We start from the raw sequence: 21,922 nt of genomic DNA on the forward strand, positions 1-21,922 counted from the left end.
TTGGGATGAACTCCGCCGCAGCAGACTTTTTCAAATGGCGCCTGATGTATAATTTGATTGTCTTGGACGTCACTTCCATTTTCATGTATGTCCGCAGTCTTCTTTAAATTTTTCTGTGAACTTCTTCTTCTTTACTTACCAGGATCCAGCTGGCCTCGTGGGTAGTGTAGTACTTTTTCATACACTACTGCTAAGTATTTGGATACTCTACAGATGGTGGCACTCTACTATGTTGTAAGCTAGTATGAGTTTTCAGATGGAGCATGTGTTTTGAATTCTGTGACTGTGACCCAGCACTATAGCGCCCCCAAATCCAGTATGGGTACCTGTATGACTTCCCTTTCCTTGTGAAATCTTTGAATTTAGCTCCTGAGCCCAAATACCCATCAATCTGAAATGCTGACAAGCACATCATCGAGGGCACGTACACTTTTGCACAGCTTCTCCCCTCCACACAGAGGCCAAACAGAGTAATTTAACATTTATTTAAATTTTTTTTTTTTTTTTTGATCATGGGATTTATTTTCATCGTGAGCAGAATGCTGAAGAGACGACTCATTTGGGGTTCACGCTGAGGTGAATGAATGAGGCGCTGTAACTCCTTCAACTTTGAAAATGAGTTAATTCGCTTGTTGTGGGACAATGTGCCAGCATCCTCTGGTTCAGGCTGAGAAACACACAAAACGTCTTTTAAAATGCTAAGTTTCTTCAATCACGACAAGAAACTAAAGTATTTTTAGATGTCGTTTTCCAAAATCAGGATGCCTTATGTAGATAAGTGTTCATCAGACTGTGATGATGAATCCGACTGAAACAAACAGGTAAGATTAAGGCTTTATATTTACTCTGTGTGTGAATGGTTTTAATATTTGAAACAGTCTGAACTGTTTAGATGAGGACTGCAGCTTTCAGTTGCTGAGAAAATAAATGAACAGCATCACTGGATGTATTTTGACTTATGAGTAATTCAGAAGAAATGTGTGTCAACAATCGCATTACTTACTTACAACACATGGTCCGTGTATGCGGGACATATGAGTCGTATGCTGGCATGTGTAAAAATATTGTGCATGCCCAAAATTTTTCACCTAAATTGTTGTGCTACATCATATGCCAGCGTGCTTCAACTTACTCTTAACTTACACAAAACGTACCCATAACTTATTAGACATACGTATTCCAGCATATTCAGCGTATTTTTCATATGTCAGCATACACTGGCTAAATTGTCAAGGTGTGACAGGCCCGTTACACAACTGTCACTAACTTTCCTGTGAAGTTTTGAACTGTAGTACCATCATCGTGGCAATCCCCCGGTGGCAAGGAAGATTGTCTCTTGATCAATTCCCAGATGGGATGGTAGATCCGGAGAAAATCTATATTCAGGGTTGACCTAGAGACACCTGCGCACGGGTTTGTTGAACTTGGAAATGTTGCACACCGACAGAGACATGGTCCTTGACAGATCATTAGCCTGGTGCAATGGCTGGAAAATCCCAGATGATCAGGGTCTGAGGACCTGCTGCAGCCTTCATCCTCCTTCAAAGCCATTGGGTTTCAAGCCATCACCTCCTGCCATTGAGGACTTCTTGTTTCACCAGAGCATCATTAGGCATCTGCAGTTCAGGATTCCTATTGAGCCTAAATGGCTACTGTATCGGCCACGGGGCCCACATGGTCCCACTGTATTTCATTCCAACAGTCAATCCCCTACTTGACCTGTTACCCAGGTGTCGTGATGTGGATGTGTGGTTGTATGTTGACACCCTTGCAAGCAGAATCGCTGTGAAAACAACTAATTTGTCTGACAGTTAGGTCAACAATTAGCCTGAGGCTTAGCTAATAGCGGAGCTAAGACTTGCACTCCCGACCATTACAATTCTCAACCAGATTTCCTTTTGGATCAGCTTTACTGTGTCTGGAGTCATCCCAGGTGATGCTGGCTTTAGAGACGAGTCCAGCTGAGAGAAGTGCCAAAGAATGTTGCCATTCTGTCCAAGCGTTCCCTTTCTCACAGCTGAGGATTGATTGCTAACAGCGCTTTAATATGCAAATGACAGATGCATCAATCCCGATGATAGTCAAGAGTTACAGTCCTGCAGACACATAAACCTGTTGCCTACCTGGTACTGTTTCCCTGCAGACAAACAGGGGTTGGACACACACTGTGGACAGCAATGGTCTGGAGGGATCACCAAATTCTCATGCTGTGGGAAAACAAAAAACACACAAAGACACTTAAATCTGGACATGTATGTGTGTAAACAGTGTGTGTCCACATCAGGGTTTACAGCTTCATTTTATGGAAATCGCATAAAGAAAATGGTTCAACTAATTTTCTTTCCAGTTTGAAAAGAAGGAAGAAGCAGATTTTCATTCACTGAATGGTGGAAGTGATTATCCTCTTAAACCAGGGCCAGACTACAAGATTTTTTTTTTCAGCTGAGCTGGCCACACTTGGCTGACGGCATAGCAACCACATATCAAAAATTCAAAAAGAAAAAATAATATAGCACCTTCAATTGCACCACAGACTAAAACAGTTAAATGTGGTCTATTAAACATTAGGTCTCTTTCTTCTAAGTCCCTGTTGGTAAATGATATAATAATTGATCAACGTATTGATTTATTCTGCCTAACAGAAACTTGGTTACAGCAGGATGAATATGTTAGTTTAAATGAGTCAACACCCCCGAGTCACACTAACTGTCAGAATGCTCGTAGCACGGGCCGGGGCGGAGGATTAGCAGCAATCTTCCATTCCAGCTTATTAATTAATCAAAAACCTAGACAGAGCTTTAATTCATTTGAAAGCTTGTCTCTTAGTCTTGTCCATCCAAATTGGAAGTCCCAAAAACCAGTTTTATTTGTTATTATCTATCGTCCACCTGGTCGTTACTGTGAGTTTCTCTGTGAATTTTCAGACCTTTTGTCTGACTTAGTGCTTAGCTCAGATAAGATAATTATAGTGGGCGATTTTAACATCCACACAGATGCTGAGAATGACAGCCTCAACACTGCATTTAATCTATTATTAGACTCTATCGGCTTTGCTCAAAAAGTAAATGAGTCCACCCACCACTTTAATCATATTTTAGATCTTGTTCTGACTTATGGTATGGAAATAGAAGACTTAACAGTATTCCCTGAAAACTCCCTTTTGTCTGATCATTTTTTAATAACATTTACATTTACCCTGATGGACTACCCTGCAGTGGGGAATAAGTTTCATTACACTAGAAGTCTTTCAGAAAGCGCTGTAACTAGGTTTAAGGATATGATTCCTTCTGTATGTTCTCTAATGTCATATACCAACACAGAGCAGAGTAGCTACCTAAACTCTGTAAGGGAGTTAGAGTATCTTGTCAATAGTTTTACATCCTCATTGAAGACAACTTTGGATGCTGTAGCTCCTCTGAAAAAGAGAGCTTTAAATCAGAAGTGTCTGACTCCGTGGTATAACTCACAAACTCGTAGCTTAAAGCAGATAACCCGTAAGTTGGAGAGGAAATGGCGTCTCACTAATTTAGAAGATCTTCACTTAGCCTGGAAAAAGAGTTTGTTGCTCTATAAGAAAGCCCTTTGTGAAGCTAGGACATCTTTCTACTCATCACTAATTGAAGAAAATAAGAACAACCCCAGGTTTCTTTTCAGCACTGTAGCCAGGCTGACAAAGAGTCAGAGCTCTATTGAGCTGAGTATTCCATTAACTTTAACTAGTAATGACTTCATGACTTTCTTTGCTAACAAAATTTTGACTATTAGAGAAAAAATTACTCATAACCATCCCAAAGATGTATCGTTATCTTTGGCTGCTTTCAGTGATGCCGGTATTTGGTTAGACTCTTTCTCTCCGATTGTTCTGTCTGAGTTATTTTCATTAGTTACTTCATCCAAACCATCAACATGCTTATTAGACCCCATTCCTGCCTGGCTGTTCAAGGACGTCCTACCATTATTTAATGCTTCAATCTTAAATATGATCAATCTATCTTTGTTAGTTGGTTATGTACCACAGGCCTTTAAGGTGGCAGTAATTAAACCATTACTTAAAAAGCCATCACTTGACCCAGCTATCTTAGCTAATTATAGGCCAATCTCCAACCTTCCTTTTCTCTCAAAGATTCTTGAGAGGGTAGTTGTAAAACAGCTAACTGATCACCTGCAGAGGAATGGTCTATTTGAAGAGTTTCAGTCAGGTTTTAGAATTCATCATAGTACAGAAACAGCATTAGTGAAGGTTACAAATGATCTTCTTATGGCTTCGGACAGTGGACTTATCTCTGTGCTTGTTCTGTTGGACCTCAGTGCTGCTTTTGATACTGTTGACCATAAAATTTTATTACAGAGATTAGAGCATGTCATAGGTATTAAAGGCATTGCGCTGCGGTGGTTTGAATCATATTTGTCTAATAGATTACAGTTTGTTCATGTAAATGGGGAATCTTCTTCACAGACTAAAGTTAATTATGGAGTTCCACAAGGTTCTGTGCTAGGACCAATTTTATTCACTTTATACATGCTTCCCTTGGGCAGTATTATTAGACGGTATTGCTTAAATTTTCATTGTTACGCAGATGATACCCAGCTTTATCTATCCATGAAGCCAGAGGATACACACCAATTAGCTAAACTGCAGGATTGTCTTACAGACATAAAGACATGGATGACCTCTAATTTCCTGCTTTTAAACTCAGATAAAACTGAAGTTATTGTACTTGGCCCCACAAATCTTAGAAGCATGGTGTCTAACCAGATCGTTACTCTGGATGGCATTTCCCTGATCTCTAGTAATACTGTGAGAAATCTTGGAGTTATTTTTGATCAGGATATGTCATTCAAAGCGCATATTAAACAAATATGTAGGACTGCCTTTTTGCATTTACGCAATATCTCTAAAATCAGAAAGGTCTTGTCTCAGAGTGATGCTGAAAAAGTAATTCATGCATTTATTTCCTCTAGGCTGGACTATTGTAATTCATTATTATCAGGTTGTCCTAAAAGTTCCCTAAAAAGCCTTCAGTTGGTTCAGAATGCTGCAGCTAGAGTACTGACGGGGACTAGCAGGAGAGAGCATATCTCACCCGTGTTGGCCTCCCTTCATTGGCTTCCTGTTAATGCTAGAATAGAATTTAAAATTCTTCTTCTTACTTATAAGGTTTTGAATAATCAGGTCCCATCTTATCTTAGGGACCTCGTAGTACCATATTACCCCATTAGAGCGCTTCGCTCTCAGACTGCGGGCTTACTTGTAGTTCCTAGGGTTTGTGAGCTTTCAGGCTCCTCTCCTGTGGAACCAGCTCCCAATTCAGATCAGGGAGACAGATACCCTCTCTACTTTTAAGATTAGGCTTAAAACTTTCCTTTTCGCTAAGGCTTATAGTTAGGGCTGGATCGGGTGACCCTGGACCATCCCTTGGTTATGTTGCTTTAGACGTAGACTGTGGGGGGGTTCCCATGATGCACTGTTTCTTTCTCTTTTTGCTCCGTATGCATCACTCTGCATTTAATCATTAGTGATCAATCTCTTTTTCCTGGTTCTTTCCCTCAGCCCCAACCAGTCTCAGCAGAAGACTGCCCCTCCCTGAGCCTGGTTCTGCTGGAGGTTTCTTCCTGTTAAAAGGGAGTTTTTCCTTCCCACTGTGGCCAAGTGCTTGCTCATAGGGGGTCGTTTTGACCGTTGGGGTTTTTCATAATTATTGTATGGCCTTGCCTTGCAATGTGGAGCGCCTTGGGGCAACTGTTTGTTGTGATTTGGCGCTATATAAGAAAAAAGTTGATTGATTGAAGTTGATTGATATCACTCTAAAAGGCCCAATCCAGTTGAAAATGAATGGCAGCTTGTCACTTTTCCTCTGTCTCTTGTATATAATGTGACCAAGGGGTGATGGGGTCCCAGACATGCATGACAGCATTGTAAACATTGTCAATGGAGCATCCTCCTCTGGAAAAACTCCACGATGACACCAAGTGGTTTCTGCATTGTTTGTTCTGTAAGATAAAACTTTTCATATTGGTAAAAATAACAGATCCTGATATATTTGTGTAAGTTCATATTGTTAGATGATATTATCGGCCAACGGATGTATCAATTGAAAAACCCAGATTAGGTGAGTAAAAGTTCCACCATGTATTGCTTCTACCTGTGCACCAGTGATGAATATCACTGTGCCTTGAGATTCATTACTGGATATAGCGGCCTCACCCACCACTGTGAGTTGTATGCCAATGCGGGCATGCCCTCTTTGTCTGTTAGGCAATATACACACTGGATGATTCTGGTTTACAAAACTTTTACTGGTCTGGTTCTGACCTATTTATCCAGTTTACGTCAGAGATCTGAAACCCGTTATGCTCTGCAATCGAATGACGTTATGTTTTCATGTGCGTCGTGTCCGCACTGAAGCGGGAACGAATGCCTTTAGTTTTTCAGCTCCCTCTCATTGGAACATTCTCCAATCTGAACTGAAACTGCCTAGACTGACTTTCATGAACACCTTCCGGTCTATTTTACGAGATTGCAAATGTTTTTGTTTTTTTTGTTTTTTTTTTTGCATAATGCCTACGTTTCTAAATCTAAATCTGTTTGTCACTCTACATCATGTGCAATATTATGACCAAGATGATTGTATTTTGTTTATCACCAACGTCCATTATGATGTGTGCTGGTGCCTTTCTTGGCCAGGTCATCCTTGCAAAATAGGTTTTGATCTCAGTGGGTTAAATAAAGGTTATTATCATTATTATTATTATTATTATTATTATTACCTAAAACAGGTGATTTCACTGATTACTTCACCTGCCTGCCTGAAGAGTTGAACTATTTCAAATCAGCTGGTTTGTTGGGTAGTTGAACTCACTGAAGCCAAGGTTGAATCTCTCTGGCTGGGAGGGTAACCTGTGCTTGACTGGCATCCCAACAATAACAGAGATAAACTTACAAAAATTGTGGACTGAATATTTAAGAAACAAGTTGAAAATGGCTCTGAAAGGCTCAGATAGGAGTTGATCTGGACCTTTGTGCTTGTTGATGCCGGACCCGGCCCCTCACGTCATCAACCTCGCCCCATCAGATATGAGAGTTATCAAAAATAAAAACAAAAAAGAAAGAAAAAGAAATACTGGAAAATATAGCGCCTCGCAGTTTCGCAGATTTTTTTAGTCCAATTTTGCATGTTTTTTTTTTACAGTGCATTGTGCTCATGCGTCCTCATCAAGCAAGGCCGGTGTTCTGTCAAGATGACGGGACACCTGTTGCGGCACCGCGAAGGGAGAGTACGCGCATTGTGTTCTGCGTGTCTGTTTATAAGAATCTTTTCGCCCAGAAGAAAAAAGAGCGCCAACAACTACCCATAACTGTGTTCTTCACTCGGAAAAAGACACCTGCAGCGAGGTGTGAGTGGAAAAAGACGCGACAGTGGCGCGGCACCAGGACGAAGAGGCGCAATCAGAGGAACTGTGAAATACTGGTCAGTCACTATTAATAATTTCTTTTGTGTCCAACCTCGTAGGTTGATCGTTAAAATTAAATTCATTAGTTCTAAAAGTCATCATAATTATTTATAGGAAAACGTTCTATTTTTATTTCTCAAACAAATGTTTGGGCCTGAAAACAGGTTGGTCTTACTTTTCTACTAAGGTTTGAACTTTGAGTGAGAAAAGTGAGAAAATGTTAATGCCTGTTTGAGAAAAGTGTATAAAGTGTGTAGTGAGGGGTTTTACAGCCTTAAAACGTCTATAATAATTGTAAAAAATAACGCTGACTACTTCGCGGATTTCGCCTATTGCGGGCTATTTTTAGAACATAACTCCCGCGATAAACGAGGGACCACTGTATATCTACATGAAAGGTTAATCTTTGACCCGTTGTGTGACTGTCATGCCCAATTGCACTGTGTTTGCGCTTGTGATGGAGGGCTGTATGTGGGGTTAATCTACTGTCTCGTGTCGTTTCTCAGATCAGTTGTTGGTTTGGTTTTGTGGTATGCAGGAGATCACTTGACCGAGGGTCTATACGTTCAAATAATAATTAAAAAAATACTGTTATCACTCTTTACTCTTACTCAGTCAGTCTCTTACAACGGTGTAGCCTAAATACACGAGCTTTCTAGGAGCGCACCCAATTCATTACGCACACACTCAGAGGCAGGAACCCTCCGGTGCGCACTATTTTTTTTTTTTTTTGGGGGGGGGGGGGGGGGCGACCCCACCCTCTGTGATAAATTCATCACCCCCTTAATATTTTTTTCTGGCGCTGGGCCTGGTTGATGCTGATGTCGAAGCTCCTCCTCTGTAGACTTTGAGGTCAGGATTAAAGTTGTTGGTAGTTCAAAAATGAGTCCTGGCTCTGTCCATAGACTTATGCATAATCAGGTTGGTGTGATGGACAATGAATAAGAACATGTCCATACATTTCCGTGTACTCACTGGTTTGCAGGTCACCGGCTGACACTCTGTAACTGAGCACTGGATTTCTCCATTACTGCAGGAGCATTTAGAGCAGAGGCCGAGCTTCCACTCATCCCCGTCGGCATGCACAATCCCTTGCCAGGAGCACGATTCTGACACACAAACACAAGAACCAATATGAGCAAATAATGAAAATGGCCATCAGGTCTTAAGCACTGTTTGCCCACACGCTGATTGATTTACAGTCAGGAAAATAAGCAGCTGATAATTAGCTGCTAACCGCTGAGATTCCGCTGTAACAGCTCGAAGACATCATTAGAGTGGAGATTAACCTTTCAGCTCAGCTCCAGCTGCTCTTAAAAACTCAAGGTTCATCATTACAAAATCTGTTCTGATGGAGACAAGATGCTGCACAAAGCACTTCAGAGAGGTTTTTGCTCATTAAAAAAAAACACTAAATGAGCCGCTGAAGTGTATGTGAGCAGTTCAGGAATGATAAAGTTCATCAGAGCTTCATGAGCCTTATTATCAGAACGAGGGCTTTATCCTATCTGTCCACAGCCATATCTTCAAAAGACGAGCAACTCCAGTCAAACTGAGAGGATAAACTCAGCGGACCATCCAGGGCATGTCAAAGGTCATATCAGAGGTCATCATGTAAAATACATGGAGATATCTTCAAAAGACAAAGAGCAGCTTCAGTCAAACTGAGAGGATAAACTGTTCACAACACAGAGTCAGAAAAAGACTCAAATGACCTCCAATTCATGGAGAGAAATTACATGTACCGTTGGCTTGGAGGTTGATGATTTTGTAAAGAAATGGAGCTCATTGTGGGACAAATTAATCCAGAACAAGCCAAGGTTCCTGCGGTAAATTGCATAAAGACGCGACGAAGAACTTTAAAAGGGTCACGTGCACGTTGCATGGCCACAGAGTTATGGAGCTGGAGAAATTGTGGAGAGCTGGAGAGAAACTGTGGAGAACTCATGCATGCGCACGAAGGTTCAAGCTTGGCTGACGTAAAAACATATGAATCAAATCCATATGGTTTTTGAAAAAAATAATAAGGTCGGATACTTTTCTAATAGACCTCGTATAGTGGATTTCGATTATAATGGACAAAATTCACTGGTCCAACTGAATTCATTATATGTGAGTTTTACTATACTATTCAACACAGGCAGCGCCGCCGTTCGGCATAAGCAGACTACGCAGCCTGCGTGGGGCACCAACCATGTTGCACTAGTTTGCAGGGCCTCCAATTGACTGAAAAATGTGTTGAAATTACTACATTATTACCAGTGATGCCAGTGATAACCACTTTTTTTTATAACGAGTAATCTAACGCGTTAATCTTTCCAAATGAGTAATCAGATTAAAGTTACTTCTCCAAGTCACTGTGCGTTACTATTATTTTTGCATTGTGGGTCGATAGCAGCATCAAACTTGGTCCGTGGGCAGGAGGTCGGGGCTCGACTGAACTGTCCACTTTAAGCGAGCTGTGAGCTTTTCATCAGCTACGACTCGTCCTCACCTCTTAAAGCGCGGTGAAAACAGCACACCTGCACTGAGCTTTACAAAGTCATTTTTATGCTTTATTTTTCTCCTTTATTTAGAATTCTGAGCTGAGACACTCCGTATCGTCTCGTTCAAAACAGCTGATTCTCCACGACGTGTCAACAACTAACACTATTTTCCACTCAAATGCACCAAACTCTCTTTCTGAGGACCACATGATGTGAAAACACAATAAAAGTTTCTTACCTGTAAATCTGGTCATGTTTTCTGCATAAATAAATGTTATCCATTCTTTGTGCTCAAACGCCAAAGCAGGGGCGAATCCAGATGGAATGGGGGCGTGGGGCAGGGATGTGCCCCCCTCCCCCACAATACCCCTAGATTAAAGGTCCAGTTTTGAAGCCGTTTTTTTTACTACAACTACTAATACTACTTAAAATAATAATAATTTTGACAAGTAAAATGTTTATAGAGAATGTAAATGTTAGAAAAATGTTAGAATTTAATAGTTACATTTATAAACAATGTAGGTTAGAAATTGCAAGTTTTACTGTTACAGTGCTGTCAACAGTTAAATATGAGGTCAAGAAAGATTATTTTACTTTTTATAAAACAAGTATTTATTTTCACTGAAGTCAAGAAAGGGTGAGTTTTGGCAAAACAGGTATCATTGTCATGTTGAGGTGGCAGAGGGTTGTTGTCGGCAGCTGGGGAAAGTAACTAAAAAAGTAACTAGTAATCTAACTCAGTTACTTTTACAATTGAGTAATCAGTAAAGTAACTAAGTTACTTTTTCAAGGAGTAATCAGTAATCAGTAATTGGATTACTTTATCAAAGTAACTGTGGCAACACTGATTATTACATTTCAAAATCAATATGAATTATTTATGAATAGGCCCATCGTTTTTGTCTTTACACATTGTGTAGGCCCCTACCCCATTACTTAATTGGGGCAAATTAAGTTTTTTTGCCTAATATAAAGCCCCCATCCACCCCCGCCCCGATTTCCTGAAATGGTACAGCCCTGTTTGCGTCTTTTTCTGTTCACTGTGTCACCTAACCAGGGTTGCCAGATGTGACGATTTCCAGTCCAATAAATGCTCAAAAATGCATGGAGGCACTAAATCCTGCACAATTTGAACTGATTTTTAAAATGTGTGTGGCAATTCTATACAAAAAACTCGTCCAGTGCCATATTTTTACCCTAAACAAACCAACTGGATAGGAAAACACCCAATCTGGCAACTCTGCGCCTAACTGAAGTAGCACTGCTAGCCCACATTCGATTCTGACACGAGACGACAAGTTGCCACTATGCCACAATTAAACAATGAAGCGACAGCAGGAGTCTGGAGCTGAAAAATGGAGGAAAAAGAAACAAAAAGATGATGCCCGTGCATCCTTTGCTGGTAAGTATGTGTTAAAGGTTTAAATTGTTTTGATTACTTAATGTTCAGTGGTGCTGCTTAAGCTAGGTTGCGTTGGCTTTGCTGGTTTGATGTAGCTTTAAACGCTAAACTTAAACGCTTTAATAAATAGTAATGGTTTGAGTAGAACTTTTGTGTGTGTGTGTGTGTGGGGGGGGGGGGGTTCTCTTGTATGGGGGTTGGGGTGTCGGGCTGGTGAGGTAGGAGACAATTGCAGGACACACTTACACAGCTCTGTTTGGAAATACGCTTTAATGAGGACGGAAGCAATGGTCGGTGCACGGGAAGGCAGTCCAAAAAATACAGCAGCAGTACCAAAAACATCAGGCAAAAACGAGGTCGGTATAAACAGGCAGGAGGTCGAGTCAACACAGAAGCAGGCCGATCTAGAGGATACAAGAACAAGAGCTGGTATGGAGGCACAGGGCGCGACAAACTGGCAAACAGCTGGTACAAGCTGTGAGCTAATAAAGCCCCAGGTGGTAAGCAATGAATCACACACAGGTGTGCACAGCAAGAACCAGAAGTGGGGCGTGGCCCGAGAGAGAGAAAGAACCACAGACAGGTCCCAGCAACAAAACCTCACAAACCCAGAAAACACAGAAATGAAATACAAAAGCAAGAAGAAAATAAAACAATCCAAAACCCCAGCAACGGAATACATAAAGAGTCAAGACCTGACAGTACCCCCGCCCCCACGGGCGACCCCCGACGGCCCAGGGGAGGAAGGATGAGCCGCATGAAAGGCCCGAATGAGACCAGGGTCCAAAACAAACCGGGAGGGAACCCAAGACCGCTCCTCGGGGCCATAACCTGCCCAGTCAACCAGATACCCAGCAATGGGGAATAAGTTTCATTACACTAGAAGTCTTTCAGAAAGCACTGTAACTAGGTTTAAGGATATGATTCCTTCTTTATGTTCTCTAATACCATATACCAACACAGTGCAGAGTAGCTACCTAAACTCTGTAAGTGAGATAGAGTATCTCGTCAATAGTTTTACATCCTCATTGAAGACATCTTTGGATGCTGTAGCTCCTCTGAAAAAGAGAGCTTTAAATCAGATGTGCCTGACTCCGTGGTATAACTCACAAACTCGCAGCTTAAAGCAGATAACCCGTAAGTTGGAGAGGAAATGGCGTCTCACTAATTTAGAAGATCTTCACTTAGCCTGGAAAAAGAGTCTGTTGCTCTATAAAAAAGCCCTCCGTAAAGCTAGGACATCTTACTACTCATCACTAATTGAAGAAAATAAGAACAACCCCAGGTTTCTTTTCAGCACTGTAGCCAGGCTGACAAAGAGTCAGAGCTCTATTGAGCCGAGTATTCCTTTAACTTTAACTAGTAATGACTTCATGACTTTCTTTTCTAATAAAATTTTAACTATTAGAGAAAAAATTACTCATAACGATCCTAAAGACGTATCGTTATCTTTGGCTGCTTTCAGTGATGCCGGTATTTGGTTAGACTCTTTCTCTCCGATTGTTCTGTCTGAGTTATTTTCATTAGTTACTTCCTCCAAACCATCAACATGTCTATTAGACCCCATTCCTACCAGGCTGCTCAAGGAAGCCCTACCATTAATTAATGCTTCGATCTTAAATATGATCAATCTATCTTTGTTAGTTGGCTATGTACCACAGGCTTTTAAGGTGGCAGTAATTAAACCATTACTTAAAAAGCCATCACTTGACCCAGCTATCTTAGCTAATTATAGGCCAATCTCCAACCTTCCTTTTCTCTCAAAAATTCTTGAAAGGGTAGTTGTAAAACAGCTAACTGATCATCTGCAGAGGAATGGTCTATTTGAAGAGTTTCAGTCAGGTTTTAGAATTCATCATAGTACAGAAACAGCATTAGTGAAGGTTACAAATGATCTTTTTATGGCCTCAGACAGTGGACTCATCTCTGTGTTTGTTCTGTTAGACCTCAGTGCTGCTTTTGATACTGTTGACCATAAAATTTTATTACAGAGATTAGAGCATGCCATAGGTATTAAAGGCACTGCGCTGCGGTGGTTTGAATCATATTTATCTAATAGATTACAATTTGTTCATGTAAATGGGGAACCTTCTTCACAGACTAAGGTTAATTATGGAGTTCCACAAGGTTCTGTGCTAGGACCAATTTTATTCACTTTATACATGTTTCCCTTAGGCAGTATTATTAGACGGCATTGCTTAAATTTTCATTGTTACGCAGATGATACCCAGCTTTATCTATCCATGAAGCCAGAGGGCACACACCAATTAGCTAAACTGCAGGATTGTCTTACAGACATAAAGACATGGATGACCTCTAATTTCCTGCTTTTAAACTCAGATAAAACTGAAGTTATTGTACTTAGCCCCACAAATCTTAGAAACATGGTGTCTAACCAGATCCGTACTCTGGGTGGCATTACCCTGACCTCTAGTAATACTGTGAGAAATCTTGGAGTCATTTTTGATCAGGATATGTCATTCAAAGCGCATATTAAACAAATATGTAGGACTGCTTTTTTGCATTTGCGCAATATCTCTAAAATTAGAAAGGTCTTGTCTCAGAGTGATGCTGAAAAAATAATTTATGCATTTATTTCCTCTAGGCTGGACTATTGTAATTCATTAATATCAGGTTGTCCTAAAAGTTCCCTGAAAAGCCTTCAGTTAATTCAAAATGCTGCAGCTAGAGTGCTAACAGGGACTAGAAGGAGAGAGCATATCTCACCCATATTGGCCTCTCTTCATTGGCTTCCTGTTAATTCTAGAATAGAATTTAAAATTCTTCTTCTTACTTATAAGGTTTTGAATAATCAGGTCCCATCTTATCTTAGGGACCTCATAGTACCATATCACCCCAATAGAGCACTTCGCTCTCAGACTGCAGGCTTACTTGTAGTTCCTAGGGTTTGTCAGAGTAGAATGGGAGGCAGAGCCTTCAGCTTTCAGGCTCCTCTCCTGTGGAACCAGCTCCCAATTAAGATCAGGGAGACAGACACCCTCTCTACTTTTAAGATTAGGCTTAAAACTTTCCTTTTTGCTAAAGCTTATAGTTAGGGCTGGATCAGGTGACCCTGAACCATCCCTTAGTTATGCTGCTATAGACTTAGACTGCTGGGGGGTTCCCATGATGCACTGAGTGTTTCTTTCTCTTTTTGCTCTGTATGCACCACTCTGCATTTAATCATTAGTGATTGATCTCTGCTCCCCTCCACAGCATGTCTTTTTCCTAGTTCTCTCCCTCAGCCCCAACCAGTCCCAGCAGAAGACTGCCCTTCCCTGAGCCTGGTTCTGCTGGAGGTTTCTTCCTGTTAAAAGGGAGTTTTTCCTTCCCACTGTTGCCAAGTGCTTGCTCACAGGGGGTCGTCTTGACCGTTGGGGTTTTTCCGTAATTATTGTATGGCCTTGCCTTACAATATAAGGCGCCTTGGGGCAACTGTTTGTTGTGATTTGGCGCTATATAAATAAAATTGATTTGATTTGATTTGATTTGATGTGCGACCATGGACGGGTAGGAACCGGTAACGGTAATAGTGCACCTGCAGGTGAACGGTTGGCAGATTTCTGCGTATCGCAAACCTGACAGGCGTTCACATATTCCGTCACATCCCTGACAAGTCCTATCCACCAAAACCGCTGCTGTATCACGGAGATGGTCTTCTTGATCCCCGGATGGCAGAATAACCGGCTATCATGATACCATCGAATTACCTCACCCCGAAGCGCAGTGGGAACATAAAGACGACCCGGTGGACACCCCGCGGGAGTGGGATCCGTACCTAATGCGATTTAACCCTCGACTCAATGTCCCAAGTAAGTGCGGACACAAAACAGGACTCGGGTAGTATGGTGTCGGGATCAGCGGGTGCGTCATCTGAATCCCCCTGACGGGATAATGCATCTGGTTTCCCGTTTTTGGAGCCTGGTCGATAGGATAGCATAAAATTAAATCGGCTAAAGAAAATAGCCCACCTGGCCTGACGGGAGTTTAGATGTTTAGCTGCCCAGAGGTACTCAAGGTTCTTGTGATCCGTATACACAATGAATGGTACCTGAGCCCCCTCCAACCAGTGCCGCCACTCCTCTAAGGCCACTTTAACCTCCAACAGTTCGCGGTCGCCGATGCCATAATTCTGTTCCGCCGGCGACAGTTTTTTAGACAAGTAGGCGCACGGATGCAACCTATTGTCTGTGGTGTTACGCTGCGAAAGCACTGCCCCACCCCAATATTGGAGGCATCGACTTCCACCACAAACTGCCGAACGGGGTCAGGGAGGAGAAGCACGGGGGCCGCGGTAAAGTGATGTTTTAAGGTCTTGAATGCTTTCTCGCATTCCGGGGTCCAGGTAAATGGACGCAGGGAAGAGGTGACCGCATGCAGTGGCGCTGCTACTGTACTGAAATTCCGAATGAACTTCCGATAGAAATTGGCGAACCCTAAAAAAACGTTGAATCTCTTTACGGGTTACGGGTACTGGCCAATCCCGCACCGCTGCCGCTTTCCCCGGATCCATCCTTATCTCACCCTGTGAAATAATGAAATCCAAGAAGGAGATTGTGGATCTGTGAAACTCACATTTCTCTGCTTTCACAAAGAGCCCGTTATTAAGGAGGGTTCGTAAAACGGTGCGTACGTGATCATGGTGTGCAGCTAAATCCCGAGAGAAAATGAGTATATCGTCCAGATAAATGAAAACAAACTTATTCAGGTAGTTACGTAGCACATCATTCACTAAATTCTGAAAGATGGCGGGAGCATTGGTGAGACCAAAAGGCATGACTAAATATTCATAATGACCGGTCGGGGTGTTAAAAGCTGTTTTCCACTCATCTCCTTGTCTTATTCGGACTAAATGATAAGCATTACGCAAGTCAAGCTTAGTGAAAACTGTGGCTCCCTCCAACAACTCGAATGCAGAGGAGATGAGTGGGAATGGATAACGGTTCTTAACGGTGACGTAATTTAGACCTCGGTAATCGATACAGGGATGGAGTGTCTTGTCTTTCTTTTCAACAAAAAGAACCCCGCCCCTGCAGGAGAGGAAGAGGGACGAATTAGTCCTGCTGCAGTGATTCCTGTATGTAATCATTCATCGCGTGGTGTTCAGGTGCCGAGAGAGAAAAGAATTTTCCCCATGGCGGACTTGCCCCGGGGAGGAGTTCTATGGCACAATCATATTTGCGATGTGGAGGTAAGGACTTGGCTCTTACCTTACTGAATACAGATGGTGGTAACATTTGGGTACCCCTGCGAGGTCAGTATTAGTGCCCTGCGGAGAACGTTCGGGTTTAGGCAGGCATGAGTAGCTACAGGCTGGACCCCAGGACGTGATCTCGCCCTTGATCCAATCGAAATTCAGACTGTGCCGTTGCAGCCAGGGATGCCCCAAGATTAGCGAGTGAGTCATGTTATCCAACACATGAAAACTGATTGACTCTGAATGTGTATGGGAAATCAGTAATTTGACAGACTGAGTACGATGTGTGATTTTGCCCAGGACGTGACCGTCCATAGCACGTACCACCAGAGGCTGAGTGATCCTATATAGTTTCAGATGCAGGTACCTGGCACGAGAAGACAGAATCAGGTTGGCATCAGAGCCAGAATCAATAAAAGCCTAAACGGATATGGAGGTATGGTCAGACGTTAATTTGGCTGGAATTATATTATGTGTAGTGGAGATGGAATTTTGACTCACCCGCAATCCAGCCTTTGTCTGCTTGGTGGCACCCCTGGCTTGACAATCGGCTATCAAATGTCCTGCTTGACCACAGTAAAAACAGAGGCCGTCCACTGGGCGTCGCTGTCGCTCAGCGGGAGTGAGGTGCATGCGCCCGAGCTGCATTGGCTCCTCAGTGCTGTGCTGGGACGACTCAGGCTGGGCTTGGAAGGAAGAGGTGGAACGGGCAGGAGGCGTGTTGGAGGAGTAGTCTGGATGGCGATTCCCACGGCGAGGACGGTCTTGTAGGTGGCGATCTGTGCAGATGGCGAGCGCAATCAGATCCTCTAACTCTTCCGGCAAGTCTACGGCCACGAGCTGGTCTTGGATGTCTGCAGCCAAACCCTGGAAAAAAGCATCGTGGATTGCAGCCGGGTTCCATTCACTTTTTGCCGCCAGGATCCGGAAGTCTACGGCGTAATCTGCGACTCGGCGGCTTCCTTGTTTCAGTTTGAGGAGGGATCGTGCTGCTTCACGTCCCGGGGCTGTGTGCTGAAAAACCTGCTCGAGGGCTCTTGAGAACGCCGGGAGCAAAGCACAGGTGGGTGATTGACGCCCCCACTCGGCTGTGGCCCAGGCTGCTGCTCGACCGGAAAGGTGAGTGATGATGTAAGGTATCTTGGATCTGTCAGTCGGAAACATTGAGGCCATGAGGTCAAAGTGTAATTCACATTGGCTGAAGAACGGTCTATCGTCTCCTGAGTTGCCTGAAAAACGTTCTGGATGTGACAGCTGGTTGCACACAACTGGCGCCGGAACGGTGGCCGACAAAACAGCTGGCAGCCCCGGTGGTTGGCTGGGATTGCCAGTGGCTGTATCCGACGTAGCCTGATGATCGAGGCGGGACAGTAGTTTGTTCATTTGATCGCTAACTGATGCCATAAAGGTCTCTTGGCGAGTAACAAGCTCACTAAACCCAGAGCTTAGCGTATCTAGCTTGTCCCCCTGTTGTGCGAGCTGCTGGCTGTGGTGGCGAACTGCCAGGTGGAACGGGTCTGTGTCTGCTGTCTCCATTGTTGGCCAGTTTGTTCTGTCGGGCTGGTGAGGTAGGAGACAATTGCTGGACACACTTACACAGCTCTGTTTGGAAATACGCTTTAATGAGGACGGAAGCAATGGTCGGTGCACGGGAAGGCAGTCCAAAAAATACAGCAGCAGTACCAGAAACATCAGGCAAAAACGAGGTTGGTATAAACAGGCAGGAGGTCGAGTCAACACAGAAGCAGGCCGATCTAGAGGATACAAGAACAAGAGCTGGTATGAAGGTACAGGGCACGACAAACTGGCAAACAGCTGGTACAAGCTGTGAGCTAATAAAGCCCCAGGTGGTAATCAATGAATCACACACAGGTGTGCACAGCAAGAACCAGAAGAGGGGCGTGGCCCGAGAGAGAGAAAGAACCACAGACAGGCCCCAGCAACAAAACCTCACAAACCCAGAAAACACAGAAAAGAAATACAAAAGCAAGAAGAAAATAAAACAATCCAAAACCCCAGCAACGGAATACATAAACAGTCAAGACCTGACAGGGGGGGCCTCCCTGACCAGTTATGCTTAGGGCCTCCAAAACCTTAGCAGCGGCCCTGAACACAGGCCCCACAATACGTAATGTGTTCCACTCCTAAAGGTGTAGTCACGCTGCGATGGATTGAGTAAATTGATCAGTAACCGATTGCAATCATTGGTCCGGTGGCAAATGTTGCTTAATCCAACGGTCTCCAGTGGATTTGCGCTCTGATGGACAGATGACATCACATTTCCATCAGCAACACAAAGAGCCACATTTAGGAGAACAATTTTCCCAGTTTCAACACATATGTGCATGGGGAGGGGCAGATTTGAGCAGAACTTGGCAAGGTCTGAACCCAAATATGGTTAGAATCCAGCTAGCTCAGGGATCATGACATCATACTTCCTCACTACGTTTGTGTCCTGACAGCATCTTCTCCACTGTGCTGGTGCTTAGTGCAGCTGCAACGGTGAGGACAATAAAAAGCCGTCTTTCTCTGCAGCACCTTGTTGCCAAGAGAATCTGGCAGGATTGCTCTAACATCCAGATCTACAGACTTTTTCTTCAGTTAAATCTGACCTTGGCCAAATGAACAGCCACACTGCAAGTTACTATGCCAGGAACTGTCCTCTCTCTCCTGGTACTGAATTCACATCCTGCACTGGATCTTTGGCCAATCAGAAGCCCAGTTTTCAGCATTGGATAACCAGATGATATGGACGCGTGATAATCATAGAAAAAACAACCAAGTACAGAACAAACCGGTAAATAAACGTGTAACCACCAGGAAAGCTCTTCTTCTGATGTCGGCTCAAAGCCACACAAAACTTTCTGAAGGACTTGCCGGACATCAGCTAACAAGCAACGCAATTAAAGAATGAATAAAGGACTTGTACAGAATGAAAACTGACACAAGCAGATATCAAAATTTCATATTGGTGACTTATAGTACATTTCCTCAATCCACTGCCATGTGAGGTGCTCAACTGAGAACAATGTTGGGATTATGGACTTTGGAACCCATTTACAGCTGAGTGGACTGGGATACATACATACTGGAAGGCCAGCTACCTGCTCTGCAAACAACCCATTAATTTCAGACTGAATCCGTAACTTTTTCCCACTTTCTTTAGCAGTGAGAGATATGACTTACTTTTCACATTTTCCTAGGAAATAATAGGCAGATGCTTATAAAACAATAAATTGCAGTCTCTCGCCCACTGACTCATAATGTCCAGACACAAGCCTGTTTGATGTTTCAAAGACTTGAGTTGCTCTGGAAAAAAAACAGACCAGCTGTGTAAAAATAAAACCATCACATTCCATGTGGCATTGACAGACCTGCTCAACACAGCAGCTCCATAAATCAGCTGCCAGTCACCTCCAGCAACCACACCAGATCCACTATATGACAGATCCACCAACCAAGGATGTGCAGGATCAGTACCTTCATCACTAGACCAGCAGGATCCACCTGAAGGTGCATCAAAAACTTCATCCTCGCCACTCTGGGGGAATGAACTGCTCACAGATCCAGCCGAGCTGCTCAGCAGCAGCGATAGGATCAGATCCTCCAGCTATGAAGTAGTGCCGAAGACCACACTGCTGTCACACAATGCCCGAGTAAATAAAGGTGAAAAATCCAAAAGATTTATGATCGCCATGCATTATTGATGATCATGCCATATTTCCCGCACTGTGGGTGGCGGTTGTCATAACTGAAAAATGACTTATAATGAATGAGCCATGGAACAGACCGCTGAGCTGCTGCCATAACTCATCCACAGGGCAGGTGGAGATCAGGCCTCCGATTTCAGCGGCAGACCAACTCCATGCCAAGTTTTATCCTAAACACACTCCCTATACACATTTTAACTCACTAAATGAATCTCTGTGATAGAGACGAAGGTCATCCATGGTTGCCTTTTGTGCTAACTCAGAGCAGTGCCCTTGCTCAAGGGTACCTTGGTAATAATGAAAGAGACACAAGAGTTGCTTTTTTTCACCTTCTCCACTGGCATGGACCCATCTTATCAGGGGATTGAACCTACAATCCACCGGTCAGGTTGTTTCTTTCAACTGTAAGCTGTCGATTCACTGTTTACATTGAGTAGTTGTTTATTTCATATTATGTCAGACTAACAAAAATTAAAAATCTGCAAAACGTTTAATACAGTATTACAGTCTTTCGTAATGCAACACACATTTGGAGTAGCTCCCGTCATCACGGTCTCTTTGATGACTGCTGTTGATGTTAAAATGAACATTGTTAAAACATTAAATTTAACTGTCAAAAGACCAATGCTCTGAAAAACAGAATAAAAAATGTTTTTTTTAACTTTTTGAACAAACTCTATGAATTTAATTGAGTCCAACTTAACTCCTTATAACTCCTTAACTAGAGATGGATTTTCATGCATCTGTACACAAAGCGGCACAGGAACTACTCCCCACATGCATGGAATTATGGGTCTGTGAAAGAGTCAGATCAGCTCATATTGGGCCTCATGTATCAACGTTGCGTACAGCGATATTTGAGCGTATATGGTGTGTACGCCAAAACGGCTGCGCTACTTGGCATTTATCAATGTGGTCGTTGGCGTACGCTGCGCTGAAAATATACACCAGGTCGAGAGGTGGCGTAAATTATACACCAAAATGAACCAGCGCTGGAATCCACATAAAAATGAAGATGATCAACATGATAAACAGTGCCATTATACAAATCAATGCATATGTTACATAAATAACACTTTCCTGATTATACTACATAATAATCAATACAAATCCCTCCTTTGCGGGATTGTTATGGAGCACGATCCGTGGCCACAGAGCTAACTGCAAAGAAAGCGCTGCTTGCCTTTTTCTCCAGACTTCGAGCCTGGAGCCAGAGCAGCGCTGAGCTTAACTTCATGTGGTGTGATCGTTTTAGACTATGAAATTGATAATAACAACTGTAGTTTCGTCATTCCCTTAATTCGCCCGTGCTGCAACCAGGTTTTGTCGTCTCCATTCGGTTGTCACAATAAAATAAATACAGAAATACATTTAAAAAATAAAGAAATCTGACAGATTAGGCGTGTCTTATGTGAGCAAATATCCACATGTCAAGAATTACTGACATGTGAAAAGAGAATACAGTGGTCCCTCACTATAACGCCGTTCACCTGTCGTGGCCTCGGAGTCTCGCGGAGTATTTAGTCCAATTTTGCATGCCTTTCTTTTTACAGTGTTCTGTGTTCTGCGTATCTGTTTATAAGAATCTTGTTGCCCAGAAGAGAAAAGAGCGCCAACAACTACTCATAACTGTGTTTGTCACACGGAAACAAACACCTGCTGCAGCGAGATGTGA

The 21,922-nt window shown here is 42.9% G+C and overlaps 1 protein-coding gene across 1 annotated transcript in view; it reads right to left on the bottom strand.

Annotated features, from left to right (window-relative positions):
• Positions 1–21,922, bottom strand: part of fras1 (Fraser extracellular matrix complex subunit 1) — a 786,018-nt gene that overhangs the window by 577,523 nt on the left and 186,573 nt on the right. The window contains exons 6-7 of the mRNA XM_034171199.1: positions 8,428–8,561; positions 2,124–2,207 (exon numbers count right to left, since the gene is read on the bottom strand). Of these exons, the coding sequence (XP_034027090.1) occupies positions 2,124–2,207; positions 8,428–8,561 (218 nt within the window). The remainder of the gene's footprint in view (positions 1–2,123; positions 2,208–8,427; positions 8,562–21,922) is intronic.

Source organism: Thalassophryne amazonica, chromosome 5 (assembly GCF_902500255.1).
Source record: "Thalassophryne amazonica chromosome 5, fThaAma1.1, whole genome shotgun sequence".
NCBI classification, from domain to species: Eukaryota; Metazoa; Chordata; class Actinopteri; order Batrachoidiformes; family Batrachoididae; genus Thalassophryne; species Thalassophryne amazonica.